General features: G+C 31.2%; 2 protein-coding genes across 3 annotated transcripts; one reads left to right on the top strand and one right to left on the bottom strand.

Annotated features, from left to right (window-relative positions):
- Positions 1 to 9,519: 9,519 nt before the first annotated feature.
- LOC105770934 (lysM domain receptor-like kinase 3) lies at positions 9,520 to 11,566 on the bottom strand. The gene has a single exon (XM_052630791.1). The coding sequence runs from the start codon at positions 11,360 to 11,362 to the stop codon at positions 10,091 to 10,093; it is 1,272 nt and encodes a 423-aa protein (XP_052486751.1). The 5' UTR covers positions 11,363 to 11,566; the 3' UTR covers positions 9,520 to 10,090.
- A 6,957-nt stretch (positions 11,567 to 18,523) lies between these two features.
- LOC105770997 (serine/threonine-protein kinase PCRK1) lies at positions 18,524 to 21,627 on the top strand. Of its 2 annotated transcripts, XM_052630824.1 has the most exons (6): positions 18,598 to 18,684; positions 18,803 to 18,903; positions 19,227 to 19,644; positions 19,918 to 20,178; positions 20,267 to 20,389; positions 20,923 to 21,627. In XM_052630824.1, exons 3-6 carry the CDS (start codon positions 19,252 to 19,254, stop codon positions 21,427 to 21,429), a joined length of 1,284 nt encoding a protein of 427 aa, XP_052486784.1. In that variant the 5' UTR covers positions 18,598 to 18,684; positions 18,803 to 18,903; positions 19,227 to 19,251; the 3' UTR covers positions 21,430 to 21,627. The 2 variants fall into 2 exon arrangements, with proteins under 2 accessions (XP_012447838.1, XP_052486784.1); XM_012592384.2 differs by lacking the exon at positions 18,803 to 18,903 and having other exon boundaries at positions 18,524 to 18,684.
- Positions 21,628 to 22,167: the final 540 nt, after the last annotated feature.

Genomic DNA, 22,167 nt, shown 5'->3' with positions numbered 1-22,167 from the left:
TTGTTATATTTTAATAAAATGCATGGTAAGTAAAATTAGGTAAGCAATTGAAATGATAATAGTGATTTGAATTGAATGAAATTGAATTGAATGAAGAAAATACGTGAGTATTTGAAATGTATATTGATTGAAAAAATAATTAGTGATTTGAATTTGATTGGAAAATGAATTAAAAATATGAATTGAATAAAAGTGAATTAAATTATGATTATGTGTGAATATGCGAATTGTGTATTGATTGAAAAGTTGTTTGAATTGAATCAAAGTATGACTATATGTGAATATCTGAAATATGTATTGGTATTGAATTGTATATTGATTATAAAGTGGGAAGTGAATTTGAATTGAATTGTGATTGAATCGAAAGTGAATGTGAAATTAAAAAAATGATTTGAATACCCTATTAACTAGTCGGGCTGAGTCGGATATAGTTGGCATGCCATAGGATTGGAAGAGTTCAGGAATACTTCGACCTCGAGTCGATAAGACACTGGGTGTCACTATATTTCTTCGGATAGATTCGATGAGGTACTGGGTACCAACTTTCTTCGGCTTTGCCGATGAGACACTGGATGTCAACTATTGCTTCGAACTATTCGATGAGGCACTGGGTGCCATACTGGAGCGTTTGGTTGGATCCGTGTATCTGCCAAAGTCCGAGTTAATAGGGCAAATAATGAAATGATAAACTAAATGAGTTGATCAATAAAGCCACTGAAATGAGATGAAAAAGTTGAATTGTGAATTGAAATGTGTTATGAGATTGAGAAATGAACCTAAGGTTCATGACGTGTCCAAGTTTTTAAATTGTGGATATATGATATTAAATTGATGAATTGTATTTGTTAAAATATGGAATTTGAATTTAAATTTGTATATATTATTTTTGCATTATATTTTTATTAATGTTATAATTTGAATTATGGTAATACCACTGAGTATAAAATACTCAGCGTACGGTTGTTTCTGTGCGCAAGTTGAAAGAAGTCCAGAGTCTCGGCACAGCATCCAGAATAATCCCAACTCCAGTATAAATTTTTGGTGATGTTTCCTCCCATAATTGAAAGTGGCATGTACTAGGAGTTGTATAGGTTATATAGATATGCTTGTAATATTGGTTGTGAAAATGGTATACCATATTTTGATATTAGTTTGAATAAAATGGTAAAAATTATATTATATAATTGGACATTAAGATGGAATAGAAAATGAATAAGTTATTAGTTAAATTTTGAATGACATTATGAACATTTCGTATTTAAATTACTATGTTAAACAATTGGCCATGCTTTAGGTATATTTGTGTTTTAAATTGTTTTTCTGGTTGTACCATTGGTTTTGAATTGGTTGTTGTTGAAAATTTGCAGGGAATGTTAGATATTTATAAAGGGGTTATATTGAATTCACATTGAAAAAGAAAATGTAGTCAATTAGTAAAATTTATATTTATATGAATTTATAATCATTTTATAATATGTTTGGTATTTATTTAAGAATTGTTTGTAAATTGTCCGAGATGTCCGGTAATGCCTCGTAACCCTATTCCGGCGACAGTTTGGGGTTAGGGGGTGTTACACATGATCTTACACAAAAACACATATCGGAAATCTTATGTCATGACATATGTATCCTAACTATTCCTAGGGTTCGTACGGGGCTTTCGGACATTGAATCTCGATCAAATCGAACTCGAAACATAGTCTCTATCTCAAAAATCACATTTGGCCAAGACTTATATTTATTCAAACAATTCAATTTATCACATAACATATATATATTCTCAAATTAAACAACATTTAAATGCTTATAGACTTACCTCGAATGTTGTCGAACGACATAATCGACTATTCGACTACTTTCGATTTCCCCCGATATAATTCTGTTTTCTTCCGTTCTTGATCTAAATAAATTCAAACTTATTCCGTTCTTGATCTAAATAAATTATAACTTAACTAACTTAAACACACATTCATTCAATTTAATCCAAAAACACATAAATGGGCAAATTACCATTTTACCCCTGATATTTCACACTTTTTGCAATTTAGCCCCTATTGCGTAAAACATAAAATACAAAAAATTTGCATATCCCATGCTTAGGCCAAATATTCACAAGCTCCATAGAAGTCTACATATTTCATTTTTTCACATTTTAGTCCCTCAAAATATTATTTTTACAATTTAGCCCTAATTACTCAATTTCACCAAAAATCTAAAGACAAAACATATTAATCTAACACATATATTTCATAATTCATCAACTATCATCATAAAACTCATAAACTCATCAATGGCACATTTCAAAATCTTCATCAAAGTCAAAAATTAAGACATGGGCTTTGAAGATAACTTAGCAACGATCTCAAAAACGCAAAAATTATCAAAAACTGAAATCGAAACATACTTTAATCAAAGTCTTCAATGGCTGAATATTTCAAAGCTTCAAACCTAATTTTCTTTTCTATTTTCGGTGATGAAAAGATGAAGAACATGGCTTATTTCTTTAATGTTTTATGATATAATAACTTAATATTCATTTTACATTTTTAACCTTTATTACTAAATATATAAAACATATAATATAAGGTCATTTTTGACCATTGCCGTCCACTCACTTTAATAGTGCACTAATTCCTATTAAGGGCTTCACATTATAAAGACATTAGCAAATTAGCACTTATAAATTAATTAGCCACTTTTTCATTTTACGCGATTAAGTCTTTTTTATTAAATTAAGCACATAAACAATAAAATTAATTCATGAAATTTTCACACATGTAAGTTCACACATAATTAACACAGAAAATAATACTAAAATATTTTTCAAACTCGAATTTTTGATTCCGAAACTACTATTCCAATTAAGGTCAAAATCGAATTGTTACAATTTAGAAAATCTTTTGTCATCTGATACTTCGACTTGAGTACACGAACCCATAAATCCTCATTATCAGTAATGATGTTAAAAACCTGTTTCAAAAGAAAAGAATGTTCTGGTCACGTAGCTTTCTTATCCCAAGTCCAGCACACCATTTAATGCTGGCACAATCCTGATAATTCTAAGAAAAATTTGTAAAATTCATGAATTAATAAAAAGAAAAAACGAAACCATACTCTTACTGTCTCTCAACAGTAATCCCTTCTACAGTTGAAGATGCTACTTCCGAAGCATCCACGCCGCTTCGTTAGAAACCTTGGCCGAAAGGAGCTCCACCATCGCCTTCATAGACTCTGTTAAGCGAACGCGGGTATTCCCGGAGGATTTGAATCGATTTTCATGACCCCGTAGTGCAATAGACGGTTTCCAACCACCACATCCACTGCTTTCTCTACCTCTAATTTTTTTTTTATCCTTAGAGCTTGAAGTACCAACACCCACGCCCATAACTTTCTGATTTGAATGCAAATTGTCTTCAAAAGTTACCGTAAAGTGCTTTCTGGGATCAAGAATACCGTCAGTCATCTGAACCTCTACTCTCTCAGGTCCTTCAAACACTGGATTTAAGCACACTTTATTATTTTCCAAAATTCCAGGTGACCTAGAGACCTTACTTCTTGCGTCAAATTTTTCTGAAACAGGAGAAGAAAGACTAGGGTCAAAATTAAGGAAATTAGCAAGGGTATTTAACAGATCCTGGGATATGTGAGTTGTTATCCCATTTTCCATTTTATACGTATGCTCAGAAATGGCTTGTTCTCCAGTAGAAAAGGTCCCAGTTCACTGTTCGAAACAGTGTTTAAGGATGGGTCCCTTAAATTAATCGTGGCATAAACAACCTAAGCACTTGATTTCGTAGGCCTGGCTTGCATATTACCCAAGCCATTTTTGCGCTGCTGTGTATGGCCCATATGCTCCCCAAGAATAGGCTTACCATTTCCTATTAATCTGGGCCTACGGGACACCCTTTTTCCAGACAAAATAGGCTGGCCCAAATTTCCCAAACTGGGTCCTACATTTTCCGTAAGAGTGGACCCACTAGGGACCCCATTTTCAGCCGAAATATCCTGACCTAATCCTCCATTATTTCCTTGCTCTGTTCCACCGAGAAGACCTTTATTTCCCCCGATTCGATGAGCCCTTCCTCTTTCCTTAAAAAATTCACCCTTCTGAAAGGTAACCCTCGTGATTGCCTCTTCTACAACTGTCGTCTTATGCTCTCTTCCCCTACCCGAAATTAAAGCCTCAAATCGTGACCCTTCCCCTATTAACGCCGGTTTATTTGTGATTTGTCTCCGATTTACCTGTAAATTTCGCCTTGATTTCTCTCAACTATCATCCAGGGACCATAAGCTTCCGATGGCTCGTCCAACTTCTTCTTTTCCGATCTGCCTCCCGATGGTGAAGGGATTGTCTCCCCATTAATGGATCTGGGACCAGCAACCTGGCAACCTTCTTGTATATGTCCAAAACTTCCACATGAAAAGCAAACAGTTGGTAACGATTCAAACTCAAATTTTTGTAACTTACCATCAACAATAATCTTAAATACGAGAGGTTTTTCCATGTTGATGAACACTACCATTCTAGCAAATTTCCCTCTCGCACCATTACCAGTCTAGAAATCAAGTTTGACAACTTTGCCGATTAACTTGTCGATTTCCTCCAGAATTTTCCATTTGTAAAAAAGCCCCAGGAGACTAGGAAGTCGAACCCAAACCATAATGTTTTTCGGGAAAAGTTAGAGTGGATTAAACTCTGGAATCCATGGTTGAACTGTGAGAAAATGCCTCAAGACAATCCATGGGCCCTGAGTAAGAGCCATTTCTGTTAGAGTATGCCCAAAGATCAATCATGATATGGTTGTAACAACATATTTGTTTTATCATGTTTATTAATATAAGGTATTACCATTATTATTTCAGTTTCTTTTCTATGTGTATAAATAAACTGTTTTATAATAATGTCCTAAGAATAATATGATTATTCTTAAAAGGTCCTTAGTTAAGTATTAATGTTGGAAAGGACGACAACAATGCATTAAGACTAACATGTAGTTGATTGATGATAAAAAGTTGTCATTTATATGGAATGTCAAAATCAATGCATGAATATGTGTGTTAGAGAACAACATATTGGACTGACCGTTATGAGTATATTTCTTGAATTATTATGTAATTGTCACAACATTACTCATAGTGATTAATATGTATATGATCCTCAAACTTGAGATCATCATAATCCCAACATCGTGAGTTGTATATTTTGATACAGTCAAACGTACACCGTAACTGGTTGTTCTATAAAGGCTGATGTTGGATATACCACAATCTATATAGAGGGATATAGTTGATCGAGATAGGATAACCCATTTCTACATAATGGGAGTAATATCTTAGGCCACTTGATTGAGTGAGACTAAAAATGCATGGCCATGCTCAAATAAGTTGATATGAGATGTCATACTTATTTGTATATCGTAGTCTACTTAAGATATCAAAGAACATGGAATGGACCATGCAAATGTGACTATTCCATGACTTGTGTCCAATCCAGAGATAAAGGACTTAAGGATTATTGCATAAAAGGTTAATCATAAAAGGTTATGTTGAATCATGATTTCTTGTGACTTAGGTAGCAATGATGCATTGCTAGATGCCACTCATTGTTTGTAACATTGGAATCGTTCTAGTATTACTGCTAACGTTACAAGAACCTACAGGGTCACACCCTATAGTTGAAATGAACGGAATAAAACATAGTTGGTGTTGTTTTTGGTTGACGCTTGAATTAAATTAATTATAGAATTAATTTAATTGGGTAATCAAATATTGAACACATTCTGTCCAAGGTTGCTGTACGCATAATGAGAACATGAATTTGGTTAGTATATAAATTCAAATAAATATATATGGTTTACCGAAATTATATTATAATTAAAGTAATTATAAATTTTCGGTTTTAAATATTATTATATTTATTTAATTTATAGAAACCCTTAAAAAAGGTATATAAGAATTCTGTTTTTCTTTGATTTAGGTCTAGCAGCCGTTAAAGAAATTTTTTTTCCAAAACTGTTTTGGGGATTCCTTCCGTTCATAACCAACTGAGTGGATTACGTAGAGGCCGGGGTCAGATAGATTGCGACTAGGTTCGATAGCAGATCAGACTACTCGTTGTTAAGGCGTCACTGTCTACTCAGAATAAACATTCGGTAATTTCGCAACCTTTATCACCCCGATTTGTTCCTCACACATGGATCCGTGGTTAGGGTCGCCGAATTTTAATTTTTCCGCTGGCCGTAGAGGTGCCGGCGATCCAACAATTTCATAATCATCCCGGCATTGAAATCTAATCAGATGATAGCCATTTACAATGTCCATGAGACTGAATTATTGTGAGGGCTTCCAAAGACCAGTGACCCTGTTGTGAAGAAGCATATACGGCACATTCTTACCCAATAACTTCACCACAACAGTGTTCGCCATCTCTCACACCAAAATTTTTGAATCATTTCAGAAAAAAAATGATCATTGATAAGCCATTGGAGGTAGATTTCGTAATATCACCATCTAAAAACTCTAGATCTTCGTCTCGTCCACGAACAGAAGAGCCACTCCCCACCACTTTGTCTTTCCAATACATCACCGGAGTTAGAGAGGGATCAACAGCCACTTCACCACTCGATTTGCTGACCTCTTCTCTATTCATATCCACATCTATCCCCTTGAATCGAACTTTTTTGGTAGAACTATCCCTATTCGAGGATATGCCACCACCATCATCAACCACCGTTGTCGTCATCCTACTCTTCCGATAATGCCCTTTTTGTCTTTTTTTTTTTATTTTGTTATTATTTTTTTGAATTGGACATTATGATTTATTTATTCACTATTAAGAAAAGGAGAAAATTGATTAGAGAAAATATCAACAAAAAAAGTTATAACTTGTACAAATGCTTTAATTGTCAAAGTAATTATATATGTTATTTATGTTTAAATTTTTTTATTTCCAATACTATTAATTATATAAAGTAAAATGATAAAATCCTTTAATTATGATTTGAATAATTTTATCTGAATTGTTAAATAAGTTAATATATTTTAATTATGTTTAAAATTTGAATAAAAGATTATTTTACAATAATTATAGTAATTGAAACACATTAAAACAAATTAAAAATAAACACATAAAATTGCTTATAATGCTTTTGACATTAAAAATAATTTTCCAAAAGAAAGAAACTTTCCTTCCATGATATATTATTATATATTATGTTACCAATTTAAACACTGACTAATATTTACAAGAATTAAATCTTACAATTACTATGAATTTTAATTTATTGAGAAATATAATGTATAAACTTTGAATCTATGTAATTATATACATGCTATTTTATACTTTTAATTTTTAAAAATTTTAGCAATGAAATCAATATAGCATATTGAATCAAAATCCATGTATAAGTTTAAGTTTTATCTCTATTTATAACTTTATGTGTTTACTTAGTATTTAAATTATTTGTCAATTAAATATGATATAATGACAAAGGGCTTGCATTGTTATTAAGTAATTTGTTGAAGCTTAATCCAATTTAAAACTTACTCTCTCCCTTATTAAAAAATTTAATTTAATTTAATTTAATTTAAATCAAATAATTCAACTGATTAAATCAATTAAATCAACATTAGGAGAATTACGTGATTCTTAGTTCAATTGGTATCATTTTTTACGCAACATATTGAAAGCCTAGAATTTAAATGATATCCTCTACTTTAAAAATTAAAGAAATAAAATAATTTATGCACACTACTTATAAAAGTAAATCACTTATACACATATCACTAACAAGAAATTCTTGCAGTTGGATGAAAATGGGATCATGACTTTTGAGCACTTAGAGTTCAATAAATGTTGAATCTTTCAACCACAATCCACCTGACTTGACCATGTGGTGGGCTATTTGCTGATGCCCAAAGACCCTCACGAAAAGTAGGAAGGATTAGACAAAATATAGATTTAAAAAGTTGGCTTAAATAAGAAATAATGTTTGTTTTCTAAACAGGCCTCAGATAAAATCTTTTTGTCCAAGCCTGGCTCGACCTAAATCAACTATTTTATTGTTACTTCTTTGTTGTTTTGCTACCATTTCGCTATTATACTACTACTATTTTGTTGTTATTAGTTGGATATTGTATAACTTGTTATAAAATAAAAAGACAAATAATAAAGAACAAAGAAAATGGAAAATGGGAGAACAAAAGAGAGAGCGTATTTTATTGATCAATGGAATATTTACAAAGTTTCTCCAAAGTTTCTATTTATAGGCATAAATATAAATGAAATAGAGATCTACTTCTAATGAATATTAAAATTTAAAGTATATCAAAACTTATATTGATTTTGATGGGCATCTACTTAATAAGATATTCATAACATAACTCTTATTGTTAATTTTGCGACCATTCTAAAGCATTTGCTTGCTAAATTGTAACTATCTTAGTGTTATCTAAGAATCAAGACTTTTAATGTATTTTCAATTTATTAGAAAATATTTATTTTAATATTTTTAGCGTATTTGATGTATTATATGTTTTAATTTTGTTTTTATATAAAAATAATAATCTAAAACAAATTTAATACAAGCGAGTCGAATCGGTCTCGAATTTTAACATTTTTAATCTAAATTGGACTTGGGTAAAATTTTAAATCCATTTTCAACCCGACCTAAAAAAACATACTTAGAATTTTGCATTAAACCCGGCCTAACCTTACCCATTATTAGTTCTAAATCCACCCCACCAACCTTCAATTCATGCAATTAGTCTATAGTCAGGAAACTCTGTTATTTTCAAGTCTTAAACAATATGATAGATGTCAATGACAAGAAGTGGCCATTTACCTTATTTCTTATTTGTAGACCTGTCAAATCTTACAACCTATCTTAGACTTTCTTGGACTTTTATTTTGTTTCCGTGATGATAGGATGAATGCAACCCAAGGATAATCTAGTACTTCATGTAGTATGATAATCAAACTAATAAAGATGTCTTTGCTTAAACCTATACGTCCTGAGCTAGACTTGCAGCACTAAAAAATTGATTTTTCAACAAGTCAACTTAGACTTCTAAAGATGATTCTTTTCATTTATGGATTGCTGTCATGTGTTTATGTTATTCAAATTTAAGGTAAATGTTGAATAAGATATGCATCCAATATACTTAAAATTTTGAAGGTTATTTTTTTCGTTTATTTAAAGGATCATTAAGTATATTCAAACATGTGCAGTAGAAAAATGAAGATTCTGGGTTTTGAGGAATGTCCGAAAGGGGAGGTGGGAACCAGACAATAGTATTTTTCGCGTCAAGCATTAATGAGAGAACGTCTTATACCAGCCAACTGAAATTCAAAAAACTCTTCGAATAGATTAATGACAACGTTGACAATGGCATGTTGAGTTGAACCAAAAGAAAAAAGGACAATGGCTTGGTGATGTTACATCAATTCCTAAGATCTGTCTGCACTCCATTAATTTCAGGACAAGACAATGAGACAAACAGTGAGTCTTTAGTATGAAGTTTCATTGAAGATCACAAGTTGAGAAAGACCTTAAATACCAAAGAGATAATACATCAAATTCCAAACAACTATGCCTGTAAAAATAATAAACTCGGATGTGAGTACCTAATATAGATATGAATTTTGAAACAAAATCAAGCATGAACATAATTTGAAACAATTCTATACCAAAATCTCTGCCAAAAAGAACTCCAAGTTTAAACTTCTGTATTAATATTCACAACATATACAAATACCTATTGTTGAAAGGAATCAAGAACTGTAAAGGGGGAAAAAAATAACTTCAAGAACTCCCTTCTCTGATCAAATGGAAAAACCCCAAAAAATTTGTTCATCTAATAACCAAAAGCAGCTATCAATTATGCCTGATTTCTACATAATCCTGCTCATCATTCTTTTTAAAAGCAATCATATCCGACACATATTCGAATACCCCATTCATATCCCACTATATATTCGAACATGAGTATAAAACAGAGATATGCTCCCCCAAGTATACTCCACATATAAGGAAAAATTCGAAAAAGAATAGCGCATATCCGTATCTGACACTCAAATCAGGTATAATATTTACCTTGGAGCTATTGAGATAGATATATCAGTAGGCAAACCAATATTATCAGCCCAATTCTTAGAATCCAAATACAACTTTGAAACTTGCCCTGCAACTTTGTCCATATCAGGCCTTTTCTTTGGATCTTCCTCAACACATTCCAATGCCACCAACACCATCTTCTCAGCTACATCCACAGGAAAAGAGTCCTTCAACCTCCTATCTATCCAAGTCCTCACCCCTGCACTGCCACCGGCCGCAGCCTCCCTAGCAGTGTCTATAACACTCACTCTTTGGTACCCTCCACTCTCTTCATCAACCAAGAACTTCAAAGCTTCCTTTCCACTCAACAGCTCCAAAATCACAACCCCAAATGCATAAACATCACATTTCTGAGTCACTAAACCAGTGAATTGAAGCTCAGGTGCCATGTAACCCCTTGTTCCTTCAATTTTCATAACTTTACTCTTTGATCTTCCTAGAGTTTTTGATGATTCCTCATCTGTTGTCACCTCCCCACATAATTCAGCAGTGCCAAAATGGCAAATTTTTGCCATTAATGAACCTTCAGCCACTATGATACTTGTGATCTTTATATGGTTATGAGTGAAGCTAGTTTCAAGACCTGAACAATGGTGACTATAATCCAATCCAGAAGCAATATCAGCAGCAATTTGCATACGAGAAATCCAAGAAGAAAGTACAGTAAAACTTGGGTTCTTGGGGTTTCTCAAACAATCCCTAAGGTTAACTCCATGTACATATTCATAGACAAGATAAACATAATTCCCTGATAAGGAAACACCCAAAAGCTTGATCAAACTACTATGGTGGCTCCTACAAATCACAGATAACTTGTGAACCAAGTCAGCTAACTCAATCGGACGTCTCATTTTCCTTTGGAAAATGACAACTTGTTTACCTTGAAGGTTACAAAGCCATGAAGACGAAGCCGAAGAAGATGAAAACCGGTTCGACCGGAAGTTATCGGTGGCCAAGCAGATGTCTGAGAAATCATAGATATGGGGATTTTCAGGGAGAGAATCTCTGATAGATGAGAGATTTTTGGAGGCTTGGGTTGAAAATGAGTTGTAATATGAAGAGTTGTTATCGAAGTAGCCCGAAGAAAGGACTGAATTGTTGGTTATGGAAGTGGAGGAAGATGGTTGAGACAAAGAAGATGAAGATTTCAAGGTTTTGGGTTTTCGAGATGAAGGTGAAAAAGATGGTCCTTTTGAATTTGATGATCTTGGTCGGATTACATCTGTGCTTTTTTTAGATCTGCACATCAGGAAGCAAAAAAAAAAATTTATTGTTTTTCAAAGGTGGGTTGCATAAGAACTTTAGTGGGTTATAACTTATAAGGTGGGAATTGGTTGTTTGCGGTGGTTGTGACGGTGGCGCTGACGGCGGTGGTTAGGATAAAAAAAGGGAAAGTAATCTGTGTTTTTGTTTAAAATGATTTGTTGGGTTTGCAGTGTTGTCTTTATCAAATGAGGTACTGTTTCACGATTGAAAGTGTTGTTATTTGAAATTAGCGTTAGATTTGTCGGCACTCAGCACACATCCAAAATAGAATTTCAATTTTATTTTATTTTATTGGAAATTTTCTTCATAACCAGAAAACAAAACAATATTTGGTTTTGCCGCATTTTTTAAATTGAATAAAATAAAATTCAAATTTAATTTCAATATTTTTATTTTTAAAATAAAATTTCATGTATAATTATATGTAAAATCATAAATAATAAATCTCTAAATAATTACAACAACAATAGAAGAATAGTTATAACAATAATCAAATTAGAGTATAGATATTCTATTAATTATAACTAAATTATTGAGTAGTGGATTGAGTCTCAGTTCGATTGGTATTAGTATTGTTGTCAATACAAGAGGATTGAGTTCAAATATGCTGAAGCGTATTATCCTTCCATTTATGGGTTAGGAAGGGCCTATAGGTAATTTTAGATATTGTCTCAAAAATAACATAAATGATCAAAACTTATAATGATATTGTTCAATAAAAAACTAAATTATTGAGCCATATTGAAAAGAAGGTATATACCTAAGCCTAAATTAAAATAATTTTGCATATTATGGTAAAAAAATCACTCTTAATTTTAATATTGAACAAATTGTTTTTAAAAAGTCAAACAATTTAGTTTCCGTCAATTTTAAAAGTGAGCAATTAAAGATAATTAATTACAATTTTACCTTTTTTTGTCAATTTATCCTATTTTTATGGATATAATAACAAATTTAACCTTCAATGTTTATAAATTGTCATTTTGGTATTGATTCGAATAATTCAACAAATTTAGCCTTTATTGGATATAAAAAAATTACAGAACTAAATTGATAAAATGTATAAATATTTAGGTCTAAATTTGTTGAATTTTTTAGAATTGGGACAAATTTGACAAAATGTATAAACATTGAGGGTTATTATAGCAATCAAAAGTAGGATAAATTGTTGAAAAAAGTGAACGCAATGATTATTTGTCTTTAGTTGTTCAAATTTAAATTTGAGAGAGACTAAATTGTTTTTTTTTAAGATGGACCAATTTACCCAATATCAAAATTAAAAGAGATAGAAGAGGCCTTTTTTATCAAACAACACTTACCCATAGTAGGATTTAAACCCAAATTAAATATGAAAAGTTTACACAACCGTGAGACTCAAATTTAAGATCTCAATATTTCCAAATATTAACATTATTTCATACGTAATTTTTAAATTTAAATAAAATTATTTTTTTATTATATAATAATTCATAGTCATAGGTTGACATTTTTTTTTTGTTTTCCAAGAATTCAATGCATTAAGACTAAAGCCTAGAGGTGTCCGTGAGTCGGATTTGAGTTAAACTTATATATGATTACATAAGCTTGGCTCGTCTTAAAATATGAGTTTCAAATTTAGCATAATTTCATTTTAAACTTATATTATTTTAAAAAAATGTTATTTTAAATTTAATATTTCCTTTTTTCAATTCTTAAACACAAATAATTTATATGTATTTTTAACATTTACATTATAGTATTATATATCATTGTTTATTAAATGTTAATAGTTTTTGCATAATTGTAACTTGCAATAATTGAATCAACATATCATATTTTATATTAACAGTTTTGTCCGTCAATATAAAAATATCATTTTACTCTAATACATGAATATATATAATTTTTAGTTAATATAACAGTTTGTACCGAGTTTAATTTTAATGTTCAATTTAGTATTTAGATTAAATAATCAATGAATATTTGATACATGTACTATAATAAATAAATAAATAAATAAATAACAGATACTTACTTGGGAAAAAGAAAATACTGAAGTACTAAATTCAAAAGGATTATGAAATAGAAAATTTAAGAAAATATACATGATTTTTAAATTTAATAAATGGTTTAAGATGTTATCATATTGTATATATTTATTTACTATATCTTTTATGAGAATTTTGTCACCTATCTTGTCCAATCTTTATTTATTTATTTATTTTTCAAGGTGTTGAATCTTTATTTCTTTTATTTTAAATATTCACGTCGCATAGATATGAATTAAAAATATACGGATAAATTACATTAGTAGTCACTCAATTATAGTAAATTTCTTTTTAGTCATCTAACTATGAAAAATTACTAAATAATCATTCAATTATTCAATCATGTCTTTTTTTTCTAGTTGGTTAATTGTGTAGCTTTTAAAATTAACATAATTGAACCTTTAACCTCAATTTTATAAATTATGCCAATTAAGTCTTGATTCGAAAAGAATTAACCATCAACATTTACACATTGTGTAATTTAGTCTTTTTACATTTTTTTGTGACATTGAGGGTTAATTTTAAAAGAATAAGAAATGATGAAATTTAGTATCTTGGATTTTGAAGTGTTTCTATTTTTTTTGTATATTTTCAATCAAATTTAGATTATAAATTTATTTTTTTTAGCTTTCTAGGTGAAATTATCATAAAAAAGAGAGCAAAATTGCAAAAAAAAAAAAACAATGTGTATATGTTAAGGGTTAGTGTCACAATCGGATTTTGGGCCTAGTCGGAACAATGATTTCGAGACCACAAATTTGACGAGGATAAAATTTATTTTTATTATATTTTTATGGTCTACGATTTCACAAAATGATTTCGTGAAAATTTCGTTCGAAAATTTCGACGTTTGGGCACTCAATTTAGTCAAAAGGACTAAATTGTAAAAAGTGCAAAAGTTGAGATCTACATGTTAGAGGTGTCCAATTGTTATGAAATTTTAAATTAGAGGTCTTTATATGGTAATTAGACCATTGGTTAAGTTGGTGGACAAAAATAGACATGGTTAGACATGTTTCCAAAGTTTTTCATTAAGGGCATTTTGGTCATTTAGTTATTAAAATGAATTAAAAACAAAATTAAAAGCCAATTTTTGTCCATCTTCAACCCCTGGCCCGAAAATTGCATGGAGAAACCATGGCTAGGGTTTTTCAAGCTTCCAGGCTCGATTGTAAGTCCGTTCTAGCCCCGTTTTTAATGATTTTCACGTTTTTGAAATCCTCGTAACAAGATTTATCTATTTTTACCATTATTTTGAACTAGGGTTTGTGTTTAAAAATTTACCCATGAATTATATGCATGTATTTTTATGTTTTATGGAATAATATGAATGTTTGGAGTGTGATGAACGTCTTTTACTAAGTGATTTTCGATGAAAATGCCTAAAAGGATTAATTTGTAAAAGTTATAAAATATGTCACAAGTGTGTGAATAAGTGAGAATTGTGGACTGCTATAGTTATGAAAATGGTTCGGCTAGGCCTAAAATGCAAGAAAATTGAATAAAAATTATTTTACGAGCCTAGGGGCAAAATCATAATTTTGTGAAACTTAGGGGCAAAAATGTAAGTTTTCCAAAGTGAGATTTTTGGACTAAATTGAATAATTTAAATGTTAAACAAGTTAAATGTGTTATTATAAATCAAGAAAGATGAGAAATTGACTTTAATCAATAAAAAAAGAAAAGTGAGAAAAAGTGAAATTATGAAAAAGTACATTTAGCAACAAAACAGTTTAAACAGCAACAGTTGTGTGACTTTGAAAAATCACCAAAAATGGTGTAAATTGAATTAGAGGCTAAATAATATATGAAACTAAATTTGAATGAGCTTATTTTCACATAAAAGAGACAGAGCAAGCAAAAGAGTTTTATATTATGAGATATTTAAATTTTAGTGAGACAAGGCTAGAATGATTTTGAAATCCCTTGTTTTGACTTTGGAAAATCATTAAAAATTGTAAAAAATAATTATGAGATAAACTTTATATGTTTAGAATCCTAAATGAGTCTATTTTCAAAAGAAACAAATGAGAACATTATTCGAATTCTGTACTATGAAATAATTAATTTTTAGTGAAGAAAAGTCAGAACTATCAAACAGTGAAATAGGAAACTTTAAAGAATAAACAGTACTTATTGACTAAGAAAAAAATTCTAAAAATTTTATGGTAAGAAGATTTGTGAGTCTAGTTTCGGGGAAAATTAACGGATCTTAATTTGGAGCTCGGTAGCTCGAGATATAAATAAATTAGTGACTCTAACTCAGACAGACAGTTTGAATTTACATATAGGAAAATAGTGAAAGTATGGATAATGTTGTTTAAGTGTGTTATACACATTAAGGATGTGGAATGGAGAGGAGGAGGAGAAAAATTGGAAAATATATGAATGATTTGTGTATAATTGGTCATATGCTCGATTATGATTAATGAACGATGAAATAGAAATGATGCTTATATTTGCGCATGATTGGTCATGGTTTAAGCTCATGTAGGAAAATAAAGTTTCATAGTATGTGTGTATGGTATATTTAGAATATGATATGGCTTGAGGTAATGTCATCAATGGTTTATGAATTAACACATGTTGGTAAGTTTGATACATGAACAAATGTTGTGCTTATCTATGCTTATAATGCTTATGCTATATGTTTATTTGGTTAACATATTTGGTGTACATGCTTAGGCTTTGGCCAAGTTGTGGTTGAATTATGCCACGTTAAACTTATAAGTTATGCATTGAGATGGTAAGTGCCTAAATGGAAATATACTTGTGATCATGATAGGGGTGGTAAGGTTTAAATTATGTAATCTCTAGTGAAATGGTTTATCAAGTGGTTAATTCCAAAAAAGAATTATGTTTAAATGCATTAGCTTGCGACTATGGTTGAATGATATGCTTATGTCTTATGTGATATGCATAGGAAACGGGTGTGGAAAGATAATGAAATAGTAAGTTCATATTTGAAGTGAAAAATGACGAAAAAGGGGATGATGAGTTTAATTGATGTTGTTATTTAAGCTAAAGTGATATTTTCATTGCAAAATTGAGAATTTCATAAATGTGTTAATGAATGGTATAATCGATAAACGTTGAGTTAAATGGTAAATACGTATTAGTATTGAACTTACTAATATTGAATTGTACGTGAATTAAATGGAAATTGCTAGTGATAGGATTTGAATTATGAGCATGAGAAATTGTGAATTGAACAAAAAGAAATGAAACATTGAATTGCATGAGTATGTATCGGGTCTCGTAGGCCCTATTTATTTTGAATATAATATTTTGAGGATATATTGTGAAGAATTATAAAAGCATGTTAATAATCTAAAAGTTTTAATTTAGATGAAATTTTATAACTCGATTCAATACGTTTACAAGTGTATGTGTTCTGGTAATGCCTCGTACCCTATTTACATGTCGAATACGGGTAAGGGTGTTACAGTTAGAATTTTTGGAATCAAGACTAAATAGACACAATGTTTAAATGTTGATGGTTAAAGTTGCTATTATGCTAATTTTAAAATCTATTTGGTGACAAAAAAGACAAAATTGAATAATTGAGTGACTAATTTATAACTTTTCATAGTTGAGTGGACAAAAAATATTTACTAATAGTTGAGTGACTACTAAACAACATTATTTTAACTTATGAATAAAAAATTAAATTAAAAGCAGAAATAAGTTCATTATTATTTAAATTAAAATTAAATTATATTTAATAGAAACAAAATTGAACCATACGAATTCCGATCAATTTTTTATTTTGTCATTCTTTTTCAACCCTATTATTTATTTATGTTGCCAGCAGAACTTCACCACATTACATTCTTTATAAGGTAAAAGTACCAGGGAAACCCCTGTACTTAGGGGTGGATTACATTTTGATCCTTTTATCGAAATATGCAAATTAGCCCTCCATAAATTTTATCCATTAAATGATGACATGTCATGTTAATTTAAATGATTAATTACTAATTCGGTCCTTGAAATATAACTAAAATATCATTTTAGTTTCTTAAAATTTCTATTAACAATAATTCTAAAAATAAATTTTATTTTTACAAATCTGGGAAAAATATTTAAAATAAAAGGTACATTTTAAAAATAATTAAATCTTGAAAAAAATTAAAATATTTCAATTTACAAATCTGGAAATATTAAGAGAAAAAAAACCCCATCGTATTGCTTCATCTTCTTCATTGTTCAACTAGTATTTGGGTTTTTAATATTCATTGGTAATCTTTTCACATTCTTTCACCTTTCTGATTTAAAATTTGTGAGTATGTCAAGAAGAATATTGAGGTGTTTTGAAATTTATTTTCTGATTTTAAAAATATTGAAAAATACTTTTAGATTTTAATTATTTTATTTTTAAAAAGTTAACGATTTTAAATTATTTTAAAAAATTATATTACCACGTGTGAACATGTCACTGGGCTAGAATTTAATAACAAATAAATAGAAGATTACACAAAATAAAAATAAAATTAATTGACACATGTCAACTATTGATTGGTATACCACTACCACATCATCAAATATATTTTAATGATTTAACTTTTTTTTCAATTTTTAGAATTATTGTTAAGAAAATTTTAAAAAATCAAAATGATATTTTAGCTATAGTTCAGAGAACAAATTAATAATTAATCATTTAAATTAACGTGTCAAATCATCAATTAATAGAAAAAATTGAACGAAAAGCTTAATTTATACGTTTGAAATGTATAAAATTAATTTACTCATTTTTCAGTAGAAGAATCAAAATACAATATGATCCTAAATACATTGGATATCCTAATACTTTTACCTTGTATATAACAATTAATTCATGCAATAAATGACTGAATTATATTAATTAAAAACTTTCAAAAGCAATAAAAAGTGGCTAGAATGTGATGATGGACATGGATATGAGAAAACAATCATATTAATTATGGAAATTCAAAACAATCATAAAAGTTGTAATCAATGATCCATTGACTTTCCTCATATTAAAATGATAGAACATAACAGCTTATGCTTACACAACAATAGATTTCATAAATTTTGACTTATGGTTTGTCTTTTTGGCTTTTCACTTTGAATTCATGGTGTAAATAAAGTAATAAACAATTTAAAGCCAACGGCTTTTAAGCTATATTAATGCCTTAATGGCTTCCACCTTCTAAATAACTTACTTTCCTCTCTTTTAGAAGTCCTACACAGAATAATGCTATAATCTGATTTGGTTTTTATTATAGCTTTTCTTTTTGGAGGGTTCTTAGCTGGTGAGCTACAATCCCTTTTCAATTAACCTTTTTGGCATTCTTGGTATTTGTTTAATTTCATAACCTGTAAATTATAGCATTTTGTTATTGATTTTATTTTTTTGGTTGTTTGAAGCAGAACATTAGTAAAAGGTTGGTTTGTTTCCCTTCTGACAAAAATGGTTTAGATTGTTCTTTGGTCTTTTGAAGTTCAACATGTTCAATTTCATAGTAGCAGATGTAAGAGCTTACATCTTTTTCTTCAAGATTTACTTGTTCTAGAAAATGGGTTTTGACTGTTACGTGTAAAAGATGAATTCTTTTTTGATTTAGGCCATGGTGGTTGAATTTTGCTGGAAACATAAAACGCAGACAAAGAACATTGGAAATTTGCTGTCATGTTTGACTTTTAAGCTTTACTGTCGTTTGAGTTCATCGTGATGTTTTGTCTCATGTTCTGAATATTTCCTGGAAATTGTAATTTTGCATTGATTACTTTATGTGCTTCACCAAGAAGTTCATCTGATCTGAAATAAATTTTGGTTGATCCTGTTAAAATGCAGTGAAGCTGTTTGGTTCTTTGCGGCAATGAAGTGCTTTCATTTCAATAGTAAAGTGAAAAATGATGAACCAAGAACTACGAAGTCCATTTCAATTCAGTCCTCCACCTCTCCTGTTTCCATGTCAACAGATAACGATGTGAGAAGATCTGGGTCTGAGTCAAATTCCCAGAATGTCTCAGATTTTAGCTCAGGTTCATCCACAACCAAGAACTCGTTTGCTGTTATGTCTCAAAGACGAAGTAATCTGAGAGAGTTCACATTCTTGGAGTTGAAGACTGCAACAAAGAACTTCAGCCGATCCCTGATGATTGGTGAAGGTGGATTTGGTGCTGTTTATAGGGGTCTAATCCGAAGTTCTGAAGATTCCCACAAGAAAATTGATATTGCTGTTAAACAGCTCAGTAGAAGCGGGTTTCAGGTCAGCTTTCTGCATTTTTTAAAAATCGTTGGTACAAAAATGACTTCTGAAACTTCACAATTTGATTTCTTTTAACCTAGTACTCTATATTTCTCTAGCTGCTCATATTGTTTGAATTATGTTCTGATATGAATATGAGGATATGATCCTCCAAAAACTTCCGAATACACTAAAAAACTTGGTAAAAATTGAACATATAAATCTCGGGCACATATCCATATCTGAAATCTCACACCTGAGCCTGAGTATATTGTTTCGACTTATTGTTTATAGGGACACAAAGAATGGGTGACAGAAGTAAATGTTTTAGGGGTAGTTGAACACCAAAATCTGGTGAAATTAGTGGGTTACTGTGCTGAGGATGATGAAAGAGGAATACAGAGACTACTGATATATGAATATATGCCCAACAGAAGTGTGCAGGATCATTTGTCAGCTCGGTTTCAAACAACTCTTTCTTGGGCAACCAGGTTGAAAATTGCCAGAGATGCCGCCCGAGGCTTAGCTTTCCTCCATGAAGAAATGGATTTTCAGGTACTTTTAGGGTAATATGATGTAAATTGATATTTTTACACATTATATGTATGTATAAGAAGTGTATTTTATGATATGATTGCAATAGATTATCTTCAGAGATTTCAAGTCTTCAAATATACTGTTGGATGAACAATGGAATGCTAAGCTTTCAGACTTTGGGTTGGCCAGATTAGGGCCTTCAGATGGATTAAGCCACGTCTCAACTGCGGTAGGTTTAAAGTAGCTATAAATTATTTTTAAATATATTTTGTTGTTTTAGATTGCTATATTGTAGATATGACTATAAGGACATGATCCTCTAAATACGTGAAAGAGGTTGAAAAAAAGTTGTTACAGATGATATTTCTTGAGGGGAGGTTAGCTCTTTCGGGAGAAGTCTTCGAAATGTTGTCCGCTAGGTAGCCGACTGAATCCCCAACAGGCAAAGGTATTGTCCCACGAGGAGGGTTTTTATCCCCAACCTTTGTGGAGAGTTGTGTATGGTTCATGGAGAGGGGCGCCTCGACTCTACGTGAGTGTACAACCACCTAACAAGTGCTCTCTACAGAGGCTGGGGACAAAAACCCTCCTCGGGGGATAATACCTTCAGTTGTTGGGGAGGTCGGTTACCTAGCGGACGACACTTCGAAGACTTCTCTCGAAAGAGCCGGTCCACCCTGAGCAATCTTTTGTTAGTATGCATGGTTGTTGCAATACTTTAAATACCATGGAATGTATAAATTTGTGATCTATTATGAGCAGGTTGTAGGAACCATTGGATATGCAGCACCTGAATACATTCAAACAGGACGCCTTACAATCAAAAGTGATGTTTGGAGCTATGGAGTTTTCCTCTATGAACTCATCACTGGCAGGCGTCCATTGGATCGGAACCGTCCCAAAGGCGAGGAAAAGCTCTTGGAATGGGTGCGACCGCACATCTCCAATATAAAAAAGTTCAGGTTGATCATTGACCCTAGGCTTGATGGCAAGTATTCGCTCAAGTCGGCTCATAAACTTGCAGCAGTGGCCAACAAATGCTTGACACGCCAAGCTAAATTGCGACCCAAAATGAGTGAAGTTCTGGAAATGGTGGATGGGATTGTTGAATCAGCTGAAATGGTGATGCCCCAATCGGATTTAAAGTGTTCAAATCTAAACACCAATTTTAAATTGTCGAAAACAGAGAGCTTAAGAAGAAGGCTGTTGGATCTAATACCTGGGGGTAAAGGGTGTTTGATGTGGCCAAAGATTGTGACAACTTGTTAAGAAGCCGTTGTTTCAATTTCGTTAAAACCTGTAAATTACGGTCTTGGTAAAAACCATTGTAAAGGTTTTCTTGAGGTAAGTTATTCGGGTTCGGGACAGTGTTGGCTACAGTTGTGTTGTGATCCAAAGGTGGGTAGACACATTGCATCCAATATTTATTGGTTATTCATTTTTTTAATGTATTTGAGGATTATTGTAGGGTTGTATGTCTATTTTCATGCTTGTATGTTTCTAGGATATAGGTTTTTCCTCTACATAAATGTGGATGCAATGATCCCTCAGCATGCTATTCACCATAAGTAGAACATCATCATCACCGCTTAAAAGCCTAATGGTTTGGTTGATTTCCTCCTAATAGTTCCCGGTATTCGGTGGATCAGGTAAATGTAACTTGTCACATATTTCAAACGCTAACATGGAAGTAAGCAATATCATTCCTATAAGTTATCCGGTATTCATCCTCACTTGGGTTGGACACGTGACACTTCCAAAAGGCATCAGGTGAACGTTTGAAGACGGTTTTCCACCTCCTAGTAATCAAGCCATTCTTAATTGTTTAATTTCTTAAATTAACCACCTGTTGTGAGATTACGGCCTATTGATAGAGGGAACATCCCCTTTCATTAGGCTTCTTACTTATTATGGTTTAGCCACTCGCTTTTCAATATGAACACTTTTTTTTAAGGATCATAGAGCTCACCTGAACATAACAACTCGTACTCCTTCAAATGAAACAAC

Source organism: Gossypium raimondii, chromosome 5, assembly GCF_025698545.1.
Source record: "Gossypium raimondii isolate GPD5lz chromosome 5, ASM2569854v1, whole genome shotgun sequence".
Classification (NCBI taxonomy): domain Eukaryota; kingdom Viridiplantae; phylum Streptophyta; class Magnoliopsida; order Malvales; family Malvaceae; genus Gossypium; species Gossypium raimondii.
This window is presented reverse-complemented; position numbering and strand designations above follow the sequence as displayed.